The sequence below is a fragment of the Trichechus manatus genome, unplaced genomic scaffold, assembly GCF_000243295.1.
Source record: "Trichechus manatus latirostris isolate Lorelei unplaced genomic scaffold, TriManLat1.0 scaffold00005, whole genome shotgun sequence".
NCBI lineage: Eukaryota > Metazoa > Chordata > Mammalia > Sirenia > Trichechidae > Trichechus > Trichechus manatus.
Window position 1 is genome coordinate 34330006 of NW_004443941.1, and position 19658 is coordinate 34349663.

General features: G+C 37.3%; 1 protein-coding gene across 17 annotated transcripts in view; it reads right to left on the reverse strand.

Annotated features, from left to right (window-relative positions):
* The window catches only part of BIRC6 (baculoviral IAP repeat containing 6), a 364754-nt gene that overhangs the window by 191746 nt on the left and 153350 nt on the right, over nucleotides 1-19658 (reverse strand). For 13 of the 17 annotated variants that reach the window (XR_002824888.1, XM_023736211.1, XM_023736213.1 and 10 more), the window contains 7 exons: nucleotides 9939-10153; nucleotides 9562-9770; nucleotides 8888-9234; nucleotides 7850-8069; nucleotides 7205-7338; nucleotides 6315-6452; nucleotides 171-298 (listed from right to left, as the gene is read on the reverse strand). Coding sequence is in view for 16 of the 17 variants with exons in the window: in XM_023736211.1 (XP_023591979.1) it covers nucleotides 171-298; nucleotides 6315-6452; nucleotides 7205-7338; nucleotides 7850-8069; nucleotides 8888-9234; nucleotides 9562-9770; nucleotides 9939-10153 (1391 nt within the window). In the remaining variant the exon portion in view is untranslated. The remainder of the gene's footprint in view (nucleotides 1-170; nucleotides 299-6314; nucleotides 6453-7204; nucleotides 7339-7849; nucleotides 8070-8887; nucleotides 9235-9561; nucleotides 9771-9938; nucleotides 10154-19658) is intronic. The other 4 variants (XM_004369572.1, XM_023736223.1, XM_023736200.1 and 1 more) reach the window with 2 other exon arrangements.

Below are 19658 nucleotides of genomic sequence, written 5' to 3' on the forward strand. Positions count from 1 at the left end.
AACTTGAAATGTAAACTTTCACTTAAACTACAAGAATTAAAAAAAAAAAAAAAAAAATTCCCTAAGGTAAATAGCTCATGAATTGTCATACCTAAGATTTGGTTGCAAATCTATCTCATGAAACCTCCAAAACAATATTCTCAAACATTAAAATATATTTTGAAAATTACCTGTTTATGATGAACAAGCTGCTTTCTGATTTTTCTGGAATACAGTCTATCAAGGCTACTGCTGCCTTTGGAAGACCGATTTAAGCTCTGAGTGTGCAGACTATTGTTAATAAAACTCCACTGGTTACCTATAGGGTGAGGAAAAGTTTTATTAACAGTTCTGTCAAATGTGATTTTAAAGTACCTTTCACATCCAGAAAATGCAAAATTACAAATGTCACAGTCATGACAAAGCATCTTTCAAGAAATCCATTATAAGGAATTGTTGGAAGATCTGAACTCTAGAAAGGTTAAGTAACTGTTATTGTTCTCACCTAGACCCTAATTTAAGACCAGAGTTGTCTTCATTTCCAATCTTTCCTTGAAGACAACGGCAACTATCCCCCACAACTGTTTGAGATCAATCTTTGTACACCACTTTCATGATGTCACTCAACTCTAGCAACAACAAATGATCACTATTTCAAACTCATATACTTTTGTGGAGAGATCAAAAGAGAATTCTCAATAATTTGATTTAATGAAGTTGTATTGTTCAAAAACCATGCTGTTTAGCTATACTTATTCTCATTTTTTGGAATATGTCTATTCTTTTTTTGAACTTTTATTTTTTATTGTACTTTAGGTGAAGGTTTACATTAAACAGTACACATATTGTTTTATGACAATGGTTAACAACCCCACGTCAACTCTCTCCCTTCTAGACCTTTTTTTTGGTGAACATATACATAGCTAACGATAAACCATTTCAAAAATTTCTACATGCACAATTCAGTAACATCGATTATGTTCTTCCAGTTGTGTTGCTATTCTCACTTTAGATGAAGCTTTACAGAACAAAATAGTTTCTCATTAAACAGTTAGTACACACGCTGCCCTGTGACAATGGTTAAAAACCCCACTACATGTCACCACTGTCCTTACACAACCTTGGGTTCCCTATCACTAGCTTTCCTGTCACCTTCTACCTTCTATTCCTCGTCCCTGGACTGCTGTGCCTCATTAGTCCCGTTTTGTTTTATGGGACTGTCCAATCACTGGCTGAACAGTGAACCTCGGAAGTGATTTCACCACTGAGCTAAAAGGATGTCTGGGGGCCATACTCTTGGGGTTTCTCCAGTCTCTTTCAGGCCAGTAAATCTGGTCTTTTTTTGTGTGTTAGAATTTTGTTCTACCTCCTTCTCCAGCTCTGTCCAGAACCCTCTGTCGTGATCCCGGTCAGAGAAGTCAGTGGAGGTAGCCGAGCACCATCTAGCTTTACTGGACTCAGTCTCGTGGAGGCCGTGGTAGCTGTGTTCCATTAGTCCTTTGGAGTAATCTTTTCCTTCTATCCTGTTCTCTTCAATCTCCCTTGCTCCCGAAGGGATGAAACCAGTGGAGTATCTTAGATGGTTGCTCACAGGCTTTTAAGACCCAAGATGCTACTCACCAAGGTAGAATATAGAACATTGTCTCTATAAACTGTGTTATGCCAGTTGAGCTAGATGTTCCCCGAGACCACGGTCCCCAAAGCCCTCTGCCCAGCAATTCAGTCCCTCAGGGAATCTGGATGTGTCTATGGAGCTTCCATGACCTTTCCTTCTACAAGTTCTGCTGGCTTCCCCAGTATCGTGTATTGTCTCACCCTTCACCAACAATATCACTTACCTATTGTCTATTTAGTATTTCCCCCTCACTCCTCCCATCGCTTGTAACCAACAAAGATTGTTACTTTTTGTGTGCAAACTTCTTCATGAGTTTTTACAATAGAGGTCTCATACAATAGTTGTCCTTTTGTGATTGACTGATTTCATTCAGCATAACGTCCTCCAGTTTCATCCATGTTATGAGATGCTTCATAGATTCATCATTGTTCTTTATCGTTGCATAGTTCTATGAGGTCAAGTTGGCCGACTGTGCCCTTTAGGTCTTCTGTATCTTTGCTGAGTTTCTTTTTAGATGTTCTGTCCTTTACTGAGAGCGGTGTGCTGATCCATTCTGTCACTCTCCATCTCTTTATGGTTGCATTGAGTACGTTTAGATTCAATGTAATTATTGATAGATGTGAGTTTATTGCTGTCATTTTGTAGTGCTTTTTTTTGTGGTGATGACGTTTTCTTTGTTCCTCTTACTCTCCTGTACTGAATTCCTTTTATTTGTGGATTTTTTATTTCTCTTGTTTCCGTAGGTTTTGTTGCTGAGACTTTATGTTTTTCCTCTTTATTTTGATGAGTATGTTTGTTAACTTTCTTTCTGGTTACTATGAAATTTACCCTTATCTTTCTAAGTTTGATGCAGTCTATTATTATTTGTTACAGCCTTGCCTTCCTCTCCATTAGAAGGTTCTATACCTACATCGTTTATTCTCTCTTTTATTGTTCTGATGTTGTTGTCATTTACATATTAACTGCTCTGATTCCCTGTTGTATTTCTTTTGGTTTTGGATAGTCCTTGAGAGTTCACTTCCTAGATTGGTATCTGGCTGGTATGATCCTGTGTCCTAGATTCAGCCTGTGAGCTGAAGTTGTTTGTTCTCAGATTGAAGGACTCCCTTTAATAATTCCTGTAAGTCTGGTTTGGTTTTTCCATATTCCCTTAATTTCTGTTTATCTGGAAATATCCTAATTTCACCATCATATGTGAATGAGAGTTTTGCAGGATATATTTTTCTTGGCTGGCAATTTTTTTCTTTCAAGGTTTTATATAAGTCATCCCATTGCCTTCTTGCCTGCATGGTTTCTGCCGAATAATCTGAGCTTAGTCTTACTGTTTCTCCTCTATATGTGTCTTCTTGTTTTTCACAAGCTGTTCTCAGGATTCTCTGTCTGTGTTCGGTTTTCGGCGAATGTGATTATGATATGCCTTCGTGATTTTCTTTTGGGGTCTATACTATATGGGGTTCGTTAAGCTTCTTGGATGGCCAGCTTTTCACCTTTCATGACATTGGGGAAGTTTTCTGTCAGCAGTTCTTCAAGGATCCTGTGTATTCTGTTTTCTCCCCGTTCTGGAACTGCAATCACTCGAAAATTTTTGCTTTTGATTGTATCCCACATAATTTTCAGGGTGTCTTCATTTTTCTTCGTTCTTTTTTCTAAGTTTTCCTCAAACAGAGTTTTATACAAGTGTTTGTTTATAATTCCGCCGATCCTGTCTTCTACCGTTTCAAATCTGTTCTTCAGTCCTTTTATGACACTGTCCATTTCTGAAATCTTGTTGTTTATCTTTTGGATTTCTAATTGTTGTTTCTGCATAATTTCTAGTTGTGAATTTTGGTATTTTGTTCCTGCATTAGTTTCCGGAATTCTTCCATTATTTTGTCAGTGTTTTCCATGAATTTGTCTATTTTTTTCTTCGTTTTTGTTTCAACTCTTCGATTACAGATTTGAATTCCCTATCAGGTAGTTCTAATGCCTCTTCTTCTACTGGAAAGTCATCTGGTGTTTTATTCTGGTAGCCTACTGGAACCATCTTGTCCTGTTTTTGTAAATGTTTTGATATTGTCTGCTGTCTTCCAGGCATTCAGCAGTTATTTTTCTTGTTGACTGATTTTAGATTTCTTTGCTTTGTCCTTTTTTTTTTTTTAAATTTGGCTACATCTGAGCAGGCGGGCTGTGTGTTCTTCGTTGTTTGCTTTTCTGTGGATACTTTTTGCCTCCTTCTCCAATTGGTAGGGTCAGTCGCTCAGATAGGGTACAGTAGGGCAGGTCTAGCTGAAGAGGAGTTGCTGGGATGGGTTGTTTGTGGCACTACTACAGCCACCAGGGCAGGTCGGTAATCCAAGTAGGGCAGTTTCCGATAGGTCATTCCTGTGCTGCTTGGTGGTGTGATGTTAAGCGCACGGTGCAGGTAGGTAGGATGGGAGGGGAGATTTTGATATGTGGAGGTTAAGATGTGTATGGGAGAGAGGAGAGAGGAACAGGAGCCAAAAACATACAAACAAAAAAAAAAATGCTAGGGGTGCTTGCCGTTGGAGTGGAGAGATGAGACTATGAAATGGAGAAAAACAGAAAGGGAAAGAAGAAGAATGAACAAACAAAAATTAGAAAAAAGAAAAGCTCCCAGGGATCCCACTGGTGCGGTTATGAGGTCTGGGGAAGTTGTTTCCAGGTGTTGAAATACAGCCTGGCTAGAAGGCACAGAGGTGTCACACAGTGCCAGGTATTCAGGGGATAGGAAGAGAAGGAAGGTATAGGGAGATGAGAAACTGAGTAATAAACAAAGAGAAAAAGAGGGAAAAGAAAACGAAACAAATTAAAAAAAAGAGAACAAGAAAACCCCCCAGAAAAAACAGAAAAGAAAAAAAAAAACCACAAAAAAAAGAAATGCTCTCAGGGATCCCTCTGCACGTCTGCGCAACCTAAGGGGGTAGGTCCCAAGCCGCGCAGCAGTGCTCAGCTGTAACAGGCTCCCAACTTGTGAAAAGAAAAGGAAACCAAATAAACAATTCAGAACAAACGAACAAAACAAAAGCCCCGGGATCCCACCAGCATGGCAGCACGTACCAGGAAGCAGATCCACACTCAAGCAGAGCTCCACAGCCACTAAGTAAGAAGCCAAGATGGCGCACAGAGCCAGGTATTTGAGCGGAAGGAGGGGGAGGTGGTAAGAGGTAAGGAAGAAATCAAAAGAAGTGGAAAAAAAGCAACATCAGCAGCCAACAAATGGCACTCAGGGAATCAGCCAGTGCAGGCAGGTGGAATCCAAGCAGCCGGTGCTTACGGACAAGAGACTGTGGCCGCAGAAAGCAGAGGAGGCTGAGTGGGGGTCAAGAAGGGTGGGGGGTAGGAAAGCATATATCGCTGTTTACCGGTTGTTCTGTCTCCTGCTGGAAGGTCCATGATGCTGCTTTCTCATACCTCGTTTACTGGTCTCTGATAGGAGTCCAAGATGGCAGATCCCTGCTGCATTAGCTGATAGGGGACCTCTGCATGTATGTCTCTACGCTCTCTGTTCTCTGTCAGTTTCTTATTCCATTCAGTGCTTGGCTGATTTCTTTATCCTTCATTTGATGTTTTAGGGTTTCAGGATTGCTGTTTTCTCTGTTTTGCTTAGTTTTTCGGATCTTTTCTGTGGAAAGACAGCATGGTCCTTCTGCCTAGAGCGCCATGTTGCCAGAAGTCCTACACTATTCTTTAAGTCAGACTCTTCTGATCAATTAACGCCCAATACGACTCTGTACCCATCTCTAATTCTTTGTTCATGTTTGTTTAACCTAAAAACATCTATTTTTCTCTGCTATCCATTTGTCAAGCCTTGACTCAAAATTTTTAAACCCTAAAAAATGCTTCCACCAGTGTGTTTCCATTATATCTAGACAACATAAACAAAAACTAAGTCTTCCAATATGTATGTTATATTCCAACTTTATATTGTACTTATTTGCATATCTAATCTCTATAGTCCTACAATTCAGTACACTGACCCATAGATATACAGTATTTATAAAAAGAATTCAAGATAAGGCAAATTGTCTGTGAGAAGACTTTCCCACTTTCTTTCCAAACACAATATAAAACATCTCAAGGAAGTTTTTTCTATATTTGAATCCTGAAAATGCGCAGAACTGCAATCTTGGTGGAAATAAATGGCTGTGTTTATATATCAGATTTCGTTAGCTCAAATCCTTTATGAAAAGCCTTGGTAACTGGGAGGATGCAAACAAAGAATTTGTCTTCCAATTTGATCCTTTAATTTTTAAATTTTTCTGTGCCTCAAGCCCATGTAGAAATATTAGAACTCAAAAAATCTTGAAATTTCTATATCTAAACTAAAGGTCATTTGTAGTTAACCAGTAGAAGTGTTTTTTGTAATGGTAAATGGAATGACACAGTATACTAAAAAAATAGAAAACTACAAAGACTTTTCACAAATTTCCATTTCATATCTTTTATCTGTGTTGTTTGTTCTAAAGTGTTTAAAGGAGCACAGGGAAAAAATCTTGTGAAAGACATTATTATACTTAGAAACTAAAATCATGTCCAAAAGTTTTTGTCAATAAACTCCCTCAAAAATAAATCCTATCTTTAAAACGACTCCTGGAGAAGTTAATTTTTGTTTTATTTAAATTACATACAGCTGGTCTCTCCGGGTCAACAGTCAGTTCTGGAACAACTGTGGAGTCACTCTTAATATCCCCACCAACATATTATTATAAACTTCAGATACCTGTCAGAAACCTCTCCCTGTCTTTACCATTCAAAGGTTTCTTTGCTGCTGCTACATCATCTTCAACAGTTGCCACATAATCCAGCAACCTGGACACCAGCATAACAATCCAACTGATCATGGGAATATCTAGTACTCCTATAGAGAGATGAGAGCAAAATAAAATATCCAGGTGAATATAAGAGTCCCAATAAGGTCTGGTAAAATAATTATGAGATGAAACATTTTATACATCTAAAACACACTATGTCATCACTAACACTAATAATTTTTTGTAATAAGCTTCAAAACTAGAAGGCTATTGCCACAAAATGATTAGCACAATAAATCTAATCAAAGATAAATGCTTCAGGTATCAAAAAAGACTATTAAGTGTAGAACGAAGCCAACACATAATAATTTATAAAATAGAAAACATACTATAACATGTTGATTCTTAGACTCATGGGCACCTGAAATAAAACACGTAGTTCTCAACTTACTATTCATATGGCACTAAACCATGTTCCAATGTTTTCATCCCTATGACAATTTTCTTGCTCAAATGAAACCAATATTATTGACATGAACAGCAACTGTGTTGTAAAGGTTAAACTGATACAATAAAGAGTTTGACTTCAATAATGGTAGTACAGAAAAAGAATATTACAACAATTTCCCATCTCAAACCTGACATACTAAAAAATAGATTTTAAAAAGCAAAAATAATATGGCAATTTTGTTTTCAGTCAGTAACAAGAAGGCTAGCCATTCTAAACCACCTACATCACAAAAATTTTAGCAAAATGTGTGGCAATGGATATTAAAATAAATACTTCAAAGTAGACATTTTATAAAGGCACTATAACTATCTTATATATTTTTTAAAGATCACTGTTTTAAATTACTACCTTCTGTCCTCCTATGCATGGATAACTGTGGCTGAAGAGGTGACAATAAATTATCCAAGAGGTTAAGTAAGCTTTCTAATACTCCACTATTACTAAGTGACCTTTGACCAATGCAGGAAAGCAACATGAAGACCCTTAAAAAAAAAAAGATAAAAAGAAAATACTCAGCAACCATCAATTTAATTGTTCTATTTAAAAAATAATTTACACTGAAATTCAATACCGTAATGATAGAATGCTTTCTTCAGGATGGGTAAGCAGGATTTGTACCTGGAGGCATGATTTCAAAATTACCTATGATTCTAGCTACTAGTTGTTTTAACTATCTTTATCCACAAGAATTCAGGAATGTAGAGAAGAATGAGAACTTTGTCTTTGCCTCCAAAAAATATATTTAACATACAAAATAGCATCACCTGATAAAAAATACCTTTCACCACATATCTATGAACTCCAAAGGTTCAATTAGGAAACTAAAGATTGTAGTCTAGTGACATCATGTTCATCTTCTTCATATAATGCGAATGCCCTATACTGGGCATTCCACACTCAGTATCCACATAAACAAGATTTCAAATATCCATCCATTGACTGTGAGAAGTACAAATGACTAATAACAAATAACTCCAATAGTTTCTAACCTACCTATCCTGTGGAAAGATGAGAAGCTGCTCTGAATTGTACAATTCCTGAAGAACATTAGAAAGAAACTGACCCCACCATTTTTCACCACCACAGAGCTGAACAAGTAGAAGACCAGTATGTAACCGTATCTTTGGGGTTCCACTGATGCACAAGTGTTTAAACAGCTCTTCACAGGCCTGGGCATGAAATGTATTCTGCAAAACTGCAGGAACAGAGTGTCCTATTACAAGAAAGAAAACAGTAAAATTTCCTATTTAAATGTATGGTATAATATCAAAATCAGCATGCCAAGATATGCTTTCTTCTTTACCAGCAATTAGTACACAATCATATTCTATTTATTTTGTTATATATTTAGTCCTCATATGTAGAAATTTAATTATTAAATAAGAAGGAGAAAAGCCAGCACTTCAGTCAATTATATTTCTTCTTAAATGGACTTTTGATTATTTCTTTTTTGGAGTTTCTGCTATTGATGTGCCACATCACTGTATTACTGGAAAGTAGTAAATATTATTTAACAGTTCAGCAGTGAAAACATCTCACAAATTGCTCACCTAATATAAATCTGTCACTCTTTTTAGCCAGAGGCTATTTGTGATCATTAGAAACCCGCATGGCCATCTGATTTTTTGTGTGTATCTCTGTATCAGATGGCCATGTGTGTATACGTGTATGTGTGTCTGTGTTTTTGATGATCACAAATAGTCTCTGGCTTAAAAAATGACAGATTTATGTTAGGTTTGCAATTTGCAAGATGTTTTCACTGTTAAATAATATTTACTACATTCCAGTAACACAATGATGTGCCACATCAATACCAGAAACTCAAGAAATAATCAAAAATCCATTTAAGAAGAAAAATGAAAATGAGAAAAAATGTGTTAACCTAAACATGCAACATTTCACAAATATTCACATTATAAAGCACATCCAAATTAACAATGCCCAGATAGTATTTACATAAATCATAAAACATGCAACAAAACACATCAAATATATTTGCAGCCTTATCAAGTACTTAGCCTAAATACAAACCATTGGAAGAGTGAAGAAGGCTGAGCAAAGTATCCAATAAATATCTGATGATAGTACGTAACTGCTCTGTGGAAGACGTCTGAATTAAATCTACTGGATCTGAGGTTTCATTTAACATCTTTCGACTTGCACCCAGAGCTACTTTGAGCCTTTGTACGGCATAATGAGCCAAATTTAGTTGAAGCTGCAGCTGAATACAATCCTGATAGGCAGAAAAAACTCTACTATCTTCTTCGACTGCCTTATCTGGCTTTCGCAAAAAATACTGTGCATTGTTAGCACTGTTGAGAGGAGGAAGATCAATACTTTGCAAAAGAGTCTCCAATCGATGACAAGCTAGGTTATACCTATAAGTAAAATATAAATGCACAAAATAATTTCTGGAATCCTCCCTGGATATAATGAAAGAATACACACTAAGAATTGAATCTCTAAAACATGTTACATACAATAATTAAAAATGATTAATCAATTGGTAAGTACTAATAAATAGGTCTAATTCTTTAATTATGATTATTCATTCATTAAATATTACTATGTGTTAGTGTCCTACTGCCTTTTGCTCTTTTCCATACATCAATGAAGTGTCATTTCTTGACGGAAATATAAGCAAAACATTGAACAGAATATAGGGTTTCAATGAGATTAAGATATATTTGTTATTTTCCACTAACCTGCACTGTATATCCTCCTGTAAAGCAACCATCATTGCTAAATGTTGGTCAATTTCTGGTTGGTTTGCATATTCTCCTTCTCCCCTTAGAGGATCATGCATTAACTTCAGTTCACTCTCCCATGGCAAGATATAGGTGTGACCATAGTAAAAACCTAGTGGGATTTTGGCTCTGGCATTTGTACTTCCATAACGTCCGATAACAGTGATCTGAAATAAAAAATTATAAACATATGTACACATTTGCTACAATAAAAATTTGAGCACGTTATTTCAAAACATATAGTTATACTTTTAAAGTATTATGCCTGAGTAGTCTTAATAGCTTGTCAGAAGCATGTCGAAAATACACAAATCGACTTCCTTGAAGCTCTTTACCTTCATGAATCTGCACACAGGAGGTGGTATTAAGTCATGAAGAATTAGTGAATGGGTGCTTATATCAGTTGCCACTACCAATCGCCTTCCATCCACCTCTTCTCCTAATGTCCAAATGTCAATGGACAAGGAGGCCAAGTCTCCACAAGTGGGAATCAATACATCTGTCAACAGTATAGGTCTGCCAAAATCCAAGGTCACAAATCTCCTTGCTCCTATGAAACAGAAACAGAGAGGAGAGACAGAGCACAACAGTGGACAAAAAACATCATGTGTCAATTAACCAAACAATCCACTCAAAACAGTTTGGAACGCTCACTTTAAAATATGAGATGAACTTACTAAAAAACAAATAAAAGAGGAAACATAAATTAGTAAAAATGAGACTTATCAAGTGTTATTCAAAAATTTTAACAAGCCCTAATAACATTAGTTTTGAAACCCAAAACTTAACTCAAAAATATGCAAGAGTACTGAAATGAAGGCAATCAACTGTACATATAATCTTCATTTAAAACCTTAGCATACAAAAATTAAATCAGCTAAAGTAGCATGTATTTTAATTTTATAAAGAACCTATCTGTTCTTCTTTCAGCCAGGCCATTTAATTTATTTTTAATCTAACAGCTAGATGCATTAAATATATGAAGCTGTATTATTTGATTTTAGTTTAACTAAGCATTGTATACCTTGCTATAAAGTTGCAGTATTACACTGAAGTAAGATGTAAAGTGAATGTATAAGGCTAAAGTCATATGTAGACAGACGAACACTATAAAATCCCTTAGGAAGATCCTTCAGTGGAGACATATATCCTATCTCAAAGATTCAAACGATGTTTTCCGCAGTATACATCACTATCTCCAACTCAGCACCAGATGAAGTTAATGGCTTAGTCTTAAGGGCCACAATAAGAATTAGTATGTTTTTTTTAAGCAAGCAATAGTATCATACTCAGCATGTCTGCGATGTTCACACTAACAAGAAGTAAGAATGAACTGAGAAGAACAGAAGAAGGAGCAAATTTGTATCTCTCATCTCATGCAAATTCAAAGATAAGTTCAATTAGTGAAATAATAAGTAAAATCATCAATAATATAATTTTTCTCGTTGTTCATTAGGTTGGAGTGACCGAAGGCTAGTAACGTTACTAACTACCTTTTACAGTAAAGGACCCAAATAAATTAAACCACTAGGACTAGAACCATACTCAATGGAGCTATTTAAAAAAAAAAAAAAAGGTAGTTACCAATAATTCCCTAAACAAAAAAAAAATAATTAAACATCAAGCCAAAAACATAATTTTCTTCCTCAGGTAGCATATGTGCGACAATCATTTCTATGGATTAAAAAACCAAATAGCAGTATATAACAACCACACTCGTAAGAGTATATGACAAATTTTCACTCTAAATGTCATAAACACTAATGTTATCAATGCATGATAAGTTAAGCAGAAACATAATGTTTTTTTAACCACCTATTCCAAACAGGAAACAGCCCACTGTAATAAAGAAAATATGGTTTAAATGTTCATATAATGAAAAGTGTTACTTCCTCCTGTGCTACATGCATAAGGATTTTGTTGAATTCTGATGCTGTTCAAACCCAGAACTAACAGTTGGTAGGATTATAAGGTAAAAATTGCCTCCTGTTTGAGTTAGGAGGAAAGGGCTGACAATTAATTCTAAAAATCAGCCAATGAGGAGGGGGAGCCAACATGGTGCTACAGACAGAAGTACCACACCAACCCCTCCACAGCAATGACCAAAAAACTGAGTAAAACAGAGACGAATGGCAATGCCAGAACCCTAAGCATCAATGAAGAGATAAAGAACTCAACCAAGCACTGAACAGAATAAGAAACTGACAGAGAACAGAGAGTAAGGAGAGATAGCAGCGGAGGTCCCGTTATCAGCTATCACTGCACTGATTTGCCACCTTGGACTTCTGTCGGAGATCAGCAAGCAGGGAGTTCAGGAAAGCAGATTCACAGAGCTCCCAAAAGATGACAAAGCACCTGGTAACCAGCAATACATGCTCTCCCACTGCACACCCTTCCTCCCCCTGCCTGGCCTCCACCATGGCCTGGGAGACGCTGGCTCCTTGCCACTTGGATTGGCCCCACCTACACCCGCTGGCTCCTTCAGTGTCCTCTCGTTGTTGCTAGTGTTGCTTTTCGTGGCTTCTTTTGGTTCCTTCCCTACCTCTCACCTCCTCCCCCTCCTTTCTCTCAAATACCTTGCTCCATGTGATATCTTCTCTTCTTCTTGACAGGCTGTAAAGTGCTGCTGGGCTGGGTAACTGCATGCCAAGCTGCTGGGATCCCTGGGGGCTTTTTGTTTTGTTTAGCTTGTTTATTTTCTTTTTCGTTTCACGGCTTGGGAGCCCTTTCTAGCCAGGCTGTACTGAATGGCTTGAGAGCAACTTCCCCGGTCTGCACATCCATGCCGGTGGGATCCCTGGAGGCATTTTTTTTTCTTTTTTCCATCCTTGTCTTTCTTCATTTCTCAGTTTCTCGTGTCTCTCTACTTACCTTCTTTTCCTGTCTCCTGAGAACCTGGCACTGTGTGCCATCTCTGCTCGTTTTACACAGACTGTACCCCAAGGCCTGTGAGCAACTTCCATGGTTGCCGGTGGGATCCCTGATGGCATTTTTTTTTTTAACTTATTAAATTATTCTTTTCTGTTTTCTTTTTCTTTATTTCTTGGTTTCTCATCTCTCCACTCCAATGGCAAGCTCCCTTGGCACTTTTTTTGTTTTGTTTTTTTTTTTTGGCTCCTGTTTCTCTCTCCTTTCTCATACCCATCTTTGCTGCACACATCACAACCTCCCCTTTTCCTCCTGCATACCTGAACCGTGCGCTGAACGTCATACCACCGAGCAGCACAGGCATGGCCTACCAGAATCTGCCCTGCACTGACCCCTGGATTGCCCTGTCGGCCCGAGTACATGCCACAAACAACCCAACTCCAGCCCCTCTCCTTCAGCCAGACCTGCCCTGCTGCACCACAGTTAAGCAACTGACCCTGCCAATTAGACAAGGTGAAAAGTATTGTGCCAACAGATGGGCAAACAACAAAGCATGCACAGCCCGCCTGTTCAGATATAACGAAATAAAATAAAAAAGGATGAAGCAAAAAAAACTCTATGATAAATATATGAAGAAAATAACTACTGAGTGTCCCAAAGACAGCAGACAATATCAAAACATATTAAAAACAACAGGACGGGATGGTTCCAGTAGGTGTCTAAAATAAGACACCCGATGACTTTCCAGTAGAAGAAAAGGCAATAGAACTACCTGGTAGGGAATTCAAATCTCTAATATTCAGAGCTACGCAAGAGTAGAAGCAAAAAGCATACAAAAATGAGGAAAACATAGACAAATTCATGGAAAAGGCAGACAAATTCATAGAAAATGCAAACAATAGAAAAAAATTAGGAAAATAATACAGGAACAAAATGTCAAAATAAATTCACAACTAGAAATCATACCAAAAAAACCAATTAGAAATCCAAAAGATAAACAAGATTTCAAAAATGGACAGTGTCGTACAAGGTTTGACAAACAGGTTTGATACAACGGAAGACAGAAGCAGTGAAACTGAAGACAAAGAAAGATGTGGGATACAATCAAAAGGAAAAATTTCGAGTGATAGGAGTTCCAGAACAAGGGGAGAAAAAGGAAAACACACTAAAGAATTGCTGACAGAAAACTTCCCTAATATCATGAAAGATGAAAAGGTGGCCATCCAAGAAGCTCCACGACCCTCATATAGAATAGACACCAAAAGGAAATCACCAAGACATATCATAATCATACTCTCTAAAACCACAAAGAGTCTTGAGAGCAGCTTCAGAAAACCAAAGTTACATATAGAGAGGAAACAACAAGATTAAGCTCTGATTACTTGGCAGAAACCATGCAGGCAAGAAGGCAATGGGATGACATATATAAAATCTTGAAAGAAAAAAGTTGCCATAAATGAATAATGTATCTTGCAAAACTTTCATTCCAGTATGATGGTGAAACTAGGACATTTCCAGATAAACAGAAATAAAGGGAATATGTAAAAACCAAACTTACGGGGACCTCATACCATCTAGAAAGCAGTGCCGGGAGCAGAGCGTGTCCTTTGGACCGGGGTCCCTGTGCAGAGAAGCGCCTAGTCTGGGGGAAGACTGAAGAGAAGAAGGCTGACGGAGAGAAAAAGCCTTCCCCTGGAGCTGACGCCCTGAATTTGGACTTTTAGCCTACTTTGACTGTGAGGAAATAAACTTCTCTTTGTTAAAAAAAAAAAAAAAAAACTTACAAGAATTATTTAAAGGGAGTTCATTGCTTTAAGAACAAACAACAACAGACCACAGCCTGAATCCAGGATGCAAAATCGCACCAGACAGATATCAACCTAGAAAATGAACTCTCAGGGACTATTAAAAACCAGAAGATTTACAACAGGGAACGAGAGAGGTTAATCTGCAAAAACAACAACATAGAATAATAAAAGAGGAAATAAATGCTGTAGGTATAGAACTTTGCAATGGAGAGGAAGGCAAGGCAATACCAAGTAATAATAGACTGATTCAAACCTATAAAGACAAGAGTAAATTTCAAGGTAACCACAAAGAACATTAACAAAACTACTCCCAAAAATGAAGAAAAACATTAAGTCTCAGTAAACACAAAATCTGAAAAAGAAAGGCAATAAAAAAAATCCAAATACAAGGTATTCAGCATGAGACGGGGAGGAACAAAGAAAACAGTCTGCACCACAAAAAAGCACTACAAAATAACAGCAATAAACTCACACCTATCAATAATTACACTAAATGTAGATGGCCTAAATGCACCCATAAAGAGACAGAGATTAACAGAATGGATTAAAGAACAAGTTCCATCAATATGCTAACTACAAGAGACGCAACTTACAATCAAAGACGTAAATTCATTAAAAATCAAAAGATGGGGAAAAAAATCAAGCAAATAGCTACCAAAAAAGCACAGAAGTAGCAATACTAATCTCAGATAAAATCAACTTTAAAACAAAATCCACCATAAAAGACAAAAAAGGGCACTATACCACGATTAAAGGGATGATCCATCATGAAGACATAACCAACATAAATATCTATGCACCCAATGACAGGGCTCCAAAATACATAAGGCAAACTCTAACAGCACTGAAAACGGAAACTGACCATTCAATAATAGTAGGAGACTTCAACACACCACTCTCAGTAAAGGACAGAACATCTAGAAACAAACTCAACAAAGATACAGAAGATCTAAAGGACACAGGCAACTTGACCTCACAGACATATACAGATCACGTCACCAATAGCTGCAAAGTACACATTCTTTTCCAATGCACATGGAACATTCTGCAGAATACACCACATTTTAGGACACAGAGCAACCCTCAACAAAATTCAAAACACTGAGATAATACACAGTATCTTCTCTGACCACAATGCCATCAAAGTAGAAATTAGAAAGTAGAAAGAGCAAGGAAAAAAAAATCAAATACATGGAAACTGAATAACACTTTGTTTAAAAACCACTGGGTAACAGAAGAAATCGAAGATGGAATCAAAAAATTCCTAGATTAAAAGGAGAACGAAAACACATCATACCAAAATCTTTGGGACACAGAGAAGGCAGTGCTTAGCGGCCAATTTAAAGCAATAAACACACGTATCAAAAAAGAAGAAAGGGCCAAAACCAAAATGTTAGCCCTACAACCTCAACAAACAGAAAGGGAACAGCAAAAGAAGCTACAGCCACCAGGAGAAAGGAAATAATAAAGATCAGAGCAGAAATAAATGAAATAGAGAATAGAAAAATAGAAAGAATTAACAAAACCAAAAGTTGGTTCTTTGAAAGGATCCAGAATACCAATAAACCACTGGCCAAACTGACAAAACAAAACAGGAGAGGATGCAAATAACCCAAACAAGAAATGAAATGGGGGATGTTACAACAGACCCAAATGAAGTAAAAAGAATCATTACAGAGTATTATGCAACACTATACTCCAACAAATTTGAAAACCTAGAGGAAACGGACAAACTTCTAGCACACACTATCTATATAAACTAACAAAAAATGACGTTGAAAATCTGAACAGACTCATAATGAGAAGAAACAGAAAAAGTAATTTTAAAAACCTCCCAACAATAAAAAGCCCTGGCTCAGAAGGCTTCACTGGAGAATTCTACCAAATATTCAGAGAGGAGCTTACACTAGTACTGCTCAAGCTATTTCAGTACACAGAAAGGGAAGAGATACTTCTGAATTCATTCTATGAAGTCAGCATAACCTTGACACTAAAACCAGGCAGGGACTCCACAAAAAAAGAAAATTGCAGACCAGTATCTCTCATGAATATAGATGCAAAAATTCTCAACAAAATTCTAGCCAATAGAATTCAGCATCATATCAAAAAAATAATACAACACGACCGAGTAGGATTCATACCACATATGCAAGCATGGTTCAACATTAGAAGATCAATCAACGTAATCCACCACATAAATACAAGAATCACATAAATACAAGAATCACATGATCATCTCAACTGACGCAGAAAAGGCATTCAACAAAGCCCAACACCCATTCCTGATAAAAACTCCCAATTAGATAGGCATAGAAGGGAAATTCCTCAATATAATAATGGGCATATATACAAAACCGGGAGCCAACATCATTCTTATTGGAGAAAGGCTGAAAAAATTTCCCTTGAGAACAGGAAGAAGACAAGGATGCCTTTTATCACCACTCCTATTTAATATTGTGCTGGAAGTCCTAGCTACAGCAATAAGGCAAGAAAAAAAAATAAAGGGCATTCAAATTGGTAATGAAAAAGTAAAACTGTCCCTATTTGCATATGATATGATACTATACGCAGAAAATCAAAAAGACTCCACGAAAAAGCTACAGGAACTAATAGAAAGATTCAGCAGGGTAGCAGGATATAAGATATACATACAAAAGTCAGTTGGATTTCTCTATACCAATAAAGAGAATGAGGAAAAGGAAATCAGGAAAAGAATTACCATTTATAAAATCGCCTAAAAAAAAACTTAGAAACAAATCTAACCAGGGATGTAAAAGAACTTTACAAAGAAAACCATAAAACACTCCTGGCAAGAAACCAAAAGAGATCTACATAAATGGAAAAACAAACCATGCTCATGGATAGGTATAGTCAACACTGTGAAAATGACAATTCTACCCAAAGCAATTTATAAATAGAATGCAATCCCGATACAAATACCAACAATATTCTCTAAAGAGATGGAAAAACTAGTCAGTAACTTTATATGGAAAGGGAAGAAGCACCGGATAAGTAAAGTACTACTGAAGAAGAATACAGCAGGAGGACTTGCACTACCTGACCTCAGAACATACTATACAGCTATGGTAGTCAAAATAGCCTGGTACTGGTATGACAACAGATACACTGGCTAATGGAACAGAACTGAGAACCCAGATGTAAATCCATCCACCTACGGTCACCTGATCTTCAACAAGGGCCCAAAATCCATCAAATGGGTAAAAGGCAGTCTTTTTAACAAATGGTGCTGGCAAAACTGGATGTCTATCTGCAAAAAAATGAAACACAACCCATACCTCACACCATACACAAAAACTAATTCAAAATGGATCAAAGACCTAATTATAAAGCCAAAAACTATAAAGATTATAGATGAAAAAAGTAGGATCAATGCTAAAGGCCCTAATACACAGCATTAACAGGATACAAACCATAACTAACAACACACCAACTCTAGAAGATAAGCTAGATAAGTGGGATCTTCTAAAAATTAAACAACTTATGCGCATCAAAAAACTTCAAAAGAGTAAAAAGAGAACCTGCAAATTGGAAAATATTTTTGGCTACAACAAATCTGACACAGGTTTAATCTCTAAAATCTACAGGAAAATCCAACACCTCTATAACAAAAAGACAAACAATTCAATTAAAAAATGGGCAAAGGAAACAAAACAGACACTTCACCAAAAAGAGATTAAAGTGACTAACAGACAATGAAGAAATTCTCACGATCACTAGCCATTAACCGAAAACCAAACCCATTGCTGTCGAGTCGACTCTGACTCACAGCGACCCTATAGGACAGAGTAGAACTGTCCCATTAAGTTTCCAAGGAGTGCCTGATGGATTCGAACTGCTGACCGTTTGGTTAGCAGCTGTAGTTTTTAAACCACTACACCACCAGGGTTTCCAACTAGCCATTAGAGAAATGCAAATCAAAACCACAATGAGATACCATCTCACCCTGGCATTACTGGCACAAATCAAACAAACAAACAAAAAAAAACAGAAAATAACCCATGTTGGAGAGGCTGCAGGAAGACTGGAACTCTTACGCACTCCTGGTGGGAATGCAAAATGATACAACCTCTTTGGAAAACAGTACGGCTCTTCCTTAAAAAGCTAGAAACAGAAATATCGTATGATCCAACAATCCCACTTCTAGGAATATAACCTAGAGAAATAAGACGTGTCACACAAATAGACATAAGCACACCCATGCTCACTGCAACACTGTTCACAATTGCAGAAAGATGCAAACAACCTAGATGCCCATCAACAGATAAATGAATAAACAAACTATTGTACATACACACAATGGAGTATTATGCAATGATAAAGGACAATGATGAATCTATGAAGCATCTCACAATACGGATGAACCTGGAAGGCATCATGCTGAGTGAAATATGTTGTTCACAAAAGGACAAATATTGTATGAGATCACTATTATAAAAATTCATGAAAAGGTTTACCCACAAAAAGAAACAAGTCTTTGATGCTTACAACAGAGGGGAGGGGTAGGGATGGAAAAACACTAAATAGACAATAGATAAGTGGTAACTTTGTGAAGGGTAAGACAGTACACAATACTGATGTCATGGAAGCTCCACAGACACCTCCAAACTCCCTGAGGGACCGAATTGCTGGGCTGAGGGCTGTGGGGACTATGGTCTCAGGGAACATCTAGCTCAGTTGGCATAACATCGTTTACAAAGAAAATATTTTACACTCTACTTTGGTGAGTAGCGTCTGGGGTCTTAAAGCCTGGGACTGGCCATGTAAGATACTCCACGGGTCTCATCCCTTTGGGAGCAAGGGAGAATGATGAAAACTAAAGATACATGGGAAAGATTAGTCCAAAGGACTAACTGACCACAATTACCACAGCCTCCACCAGACTGAGTCCACTACAACTAGATGATGCTCGGCTACCACCATGACTGCTCTGAGTAGGATCACAGTAAAGGGTCCATGACAGAGCTGGAGAAAAATGTAGAACAAAATTCTAACTCATAAAAAAAGACCAGCCTTACTGGCCTGAAAGAGACTGGAGGAACTATCAGAGTATGGCCCCTGGACACCCATTTAGCTCAGTAATGAGGTTACTCCTGAGGTTCACCCTTCAGCCAAAGATTAGAAAGGCCCATAAAACAAAATGAGACTAAAGGGGCACACCAGCCCAGGAGCAAGGACTAGAAGGCAGGTGGGGACAGGAAAGCTGGTAATAGGGAACTCAAGGTCAAGAAGGGAGAGCATTGACAGGTCGTGGGGTTGTTAATCAATGTCATTAAACAATCTGTGTACTAACTGTTTAATGAGAAGATAATATGTTCTTTAAACCTTCATCTAAAGTAAAATTTAAAAAAAAAAAAAAAA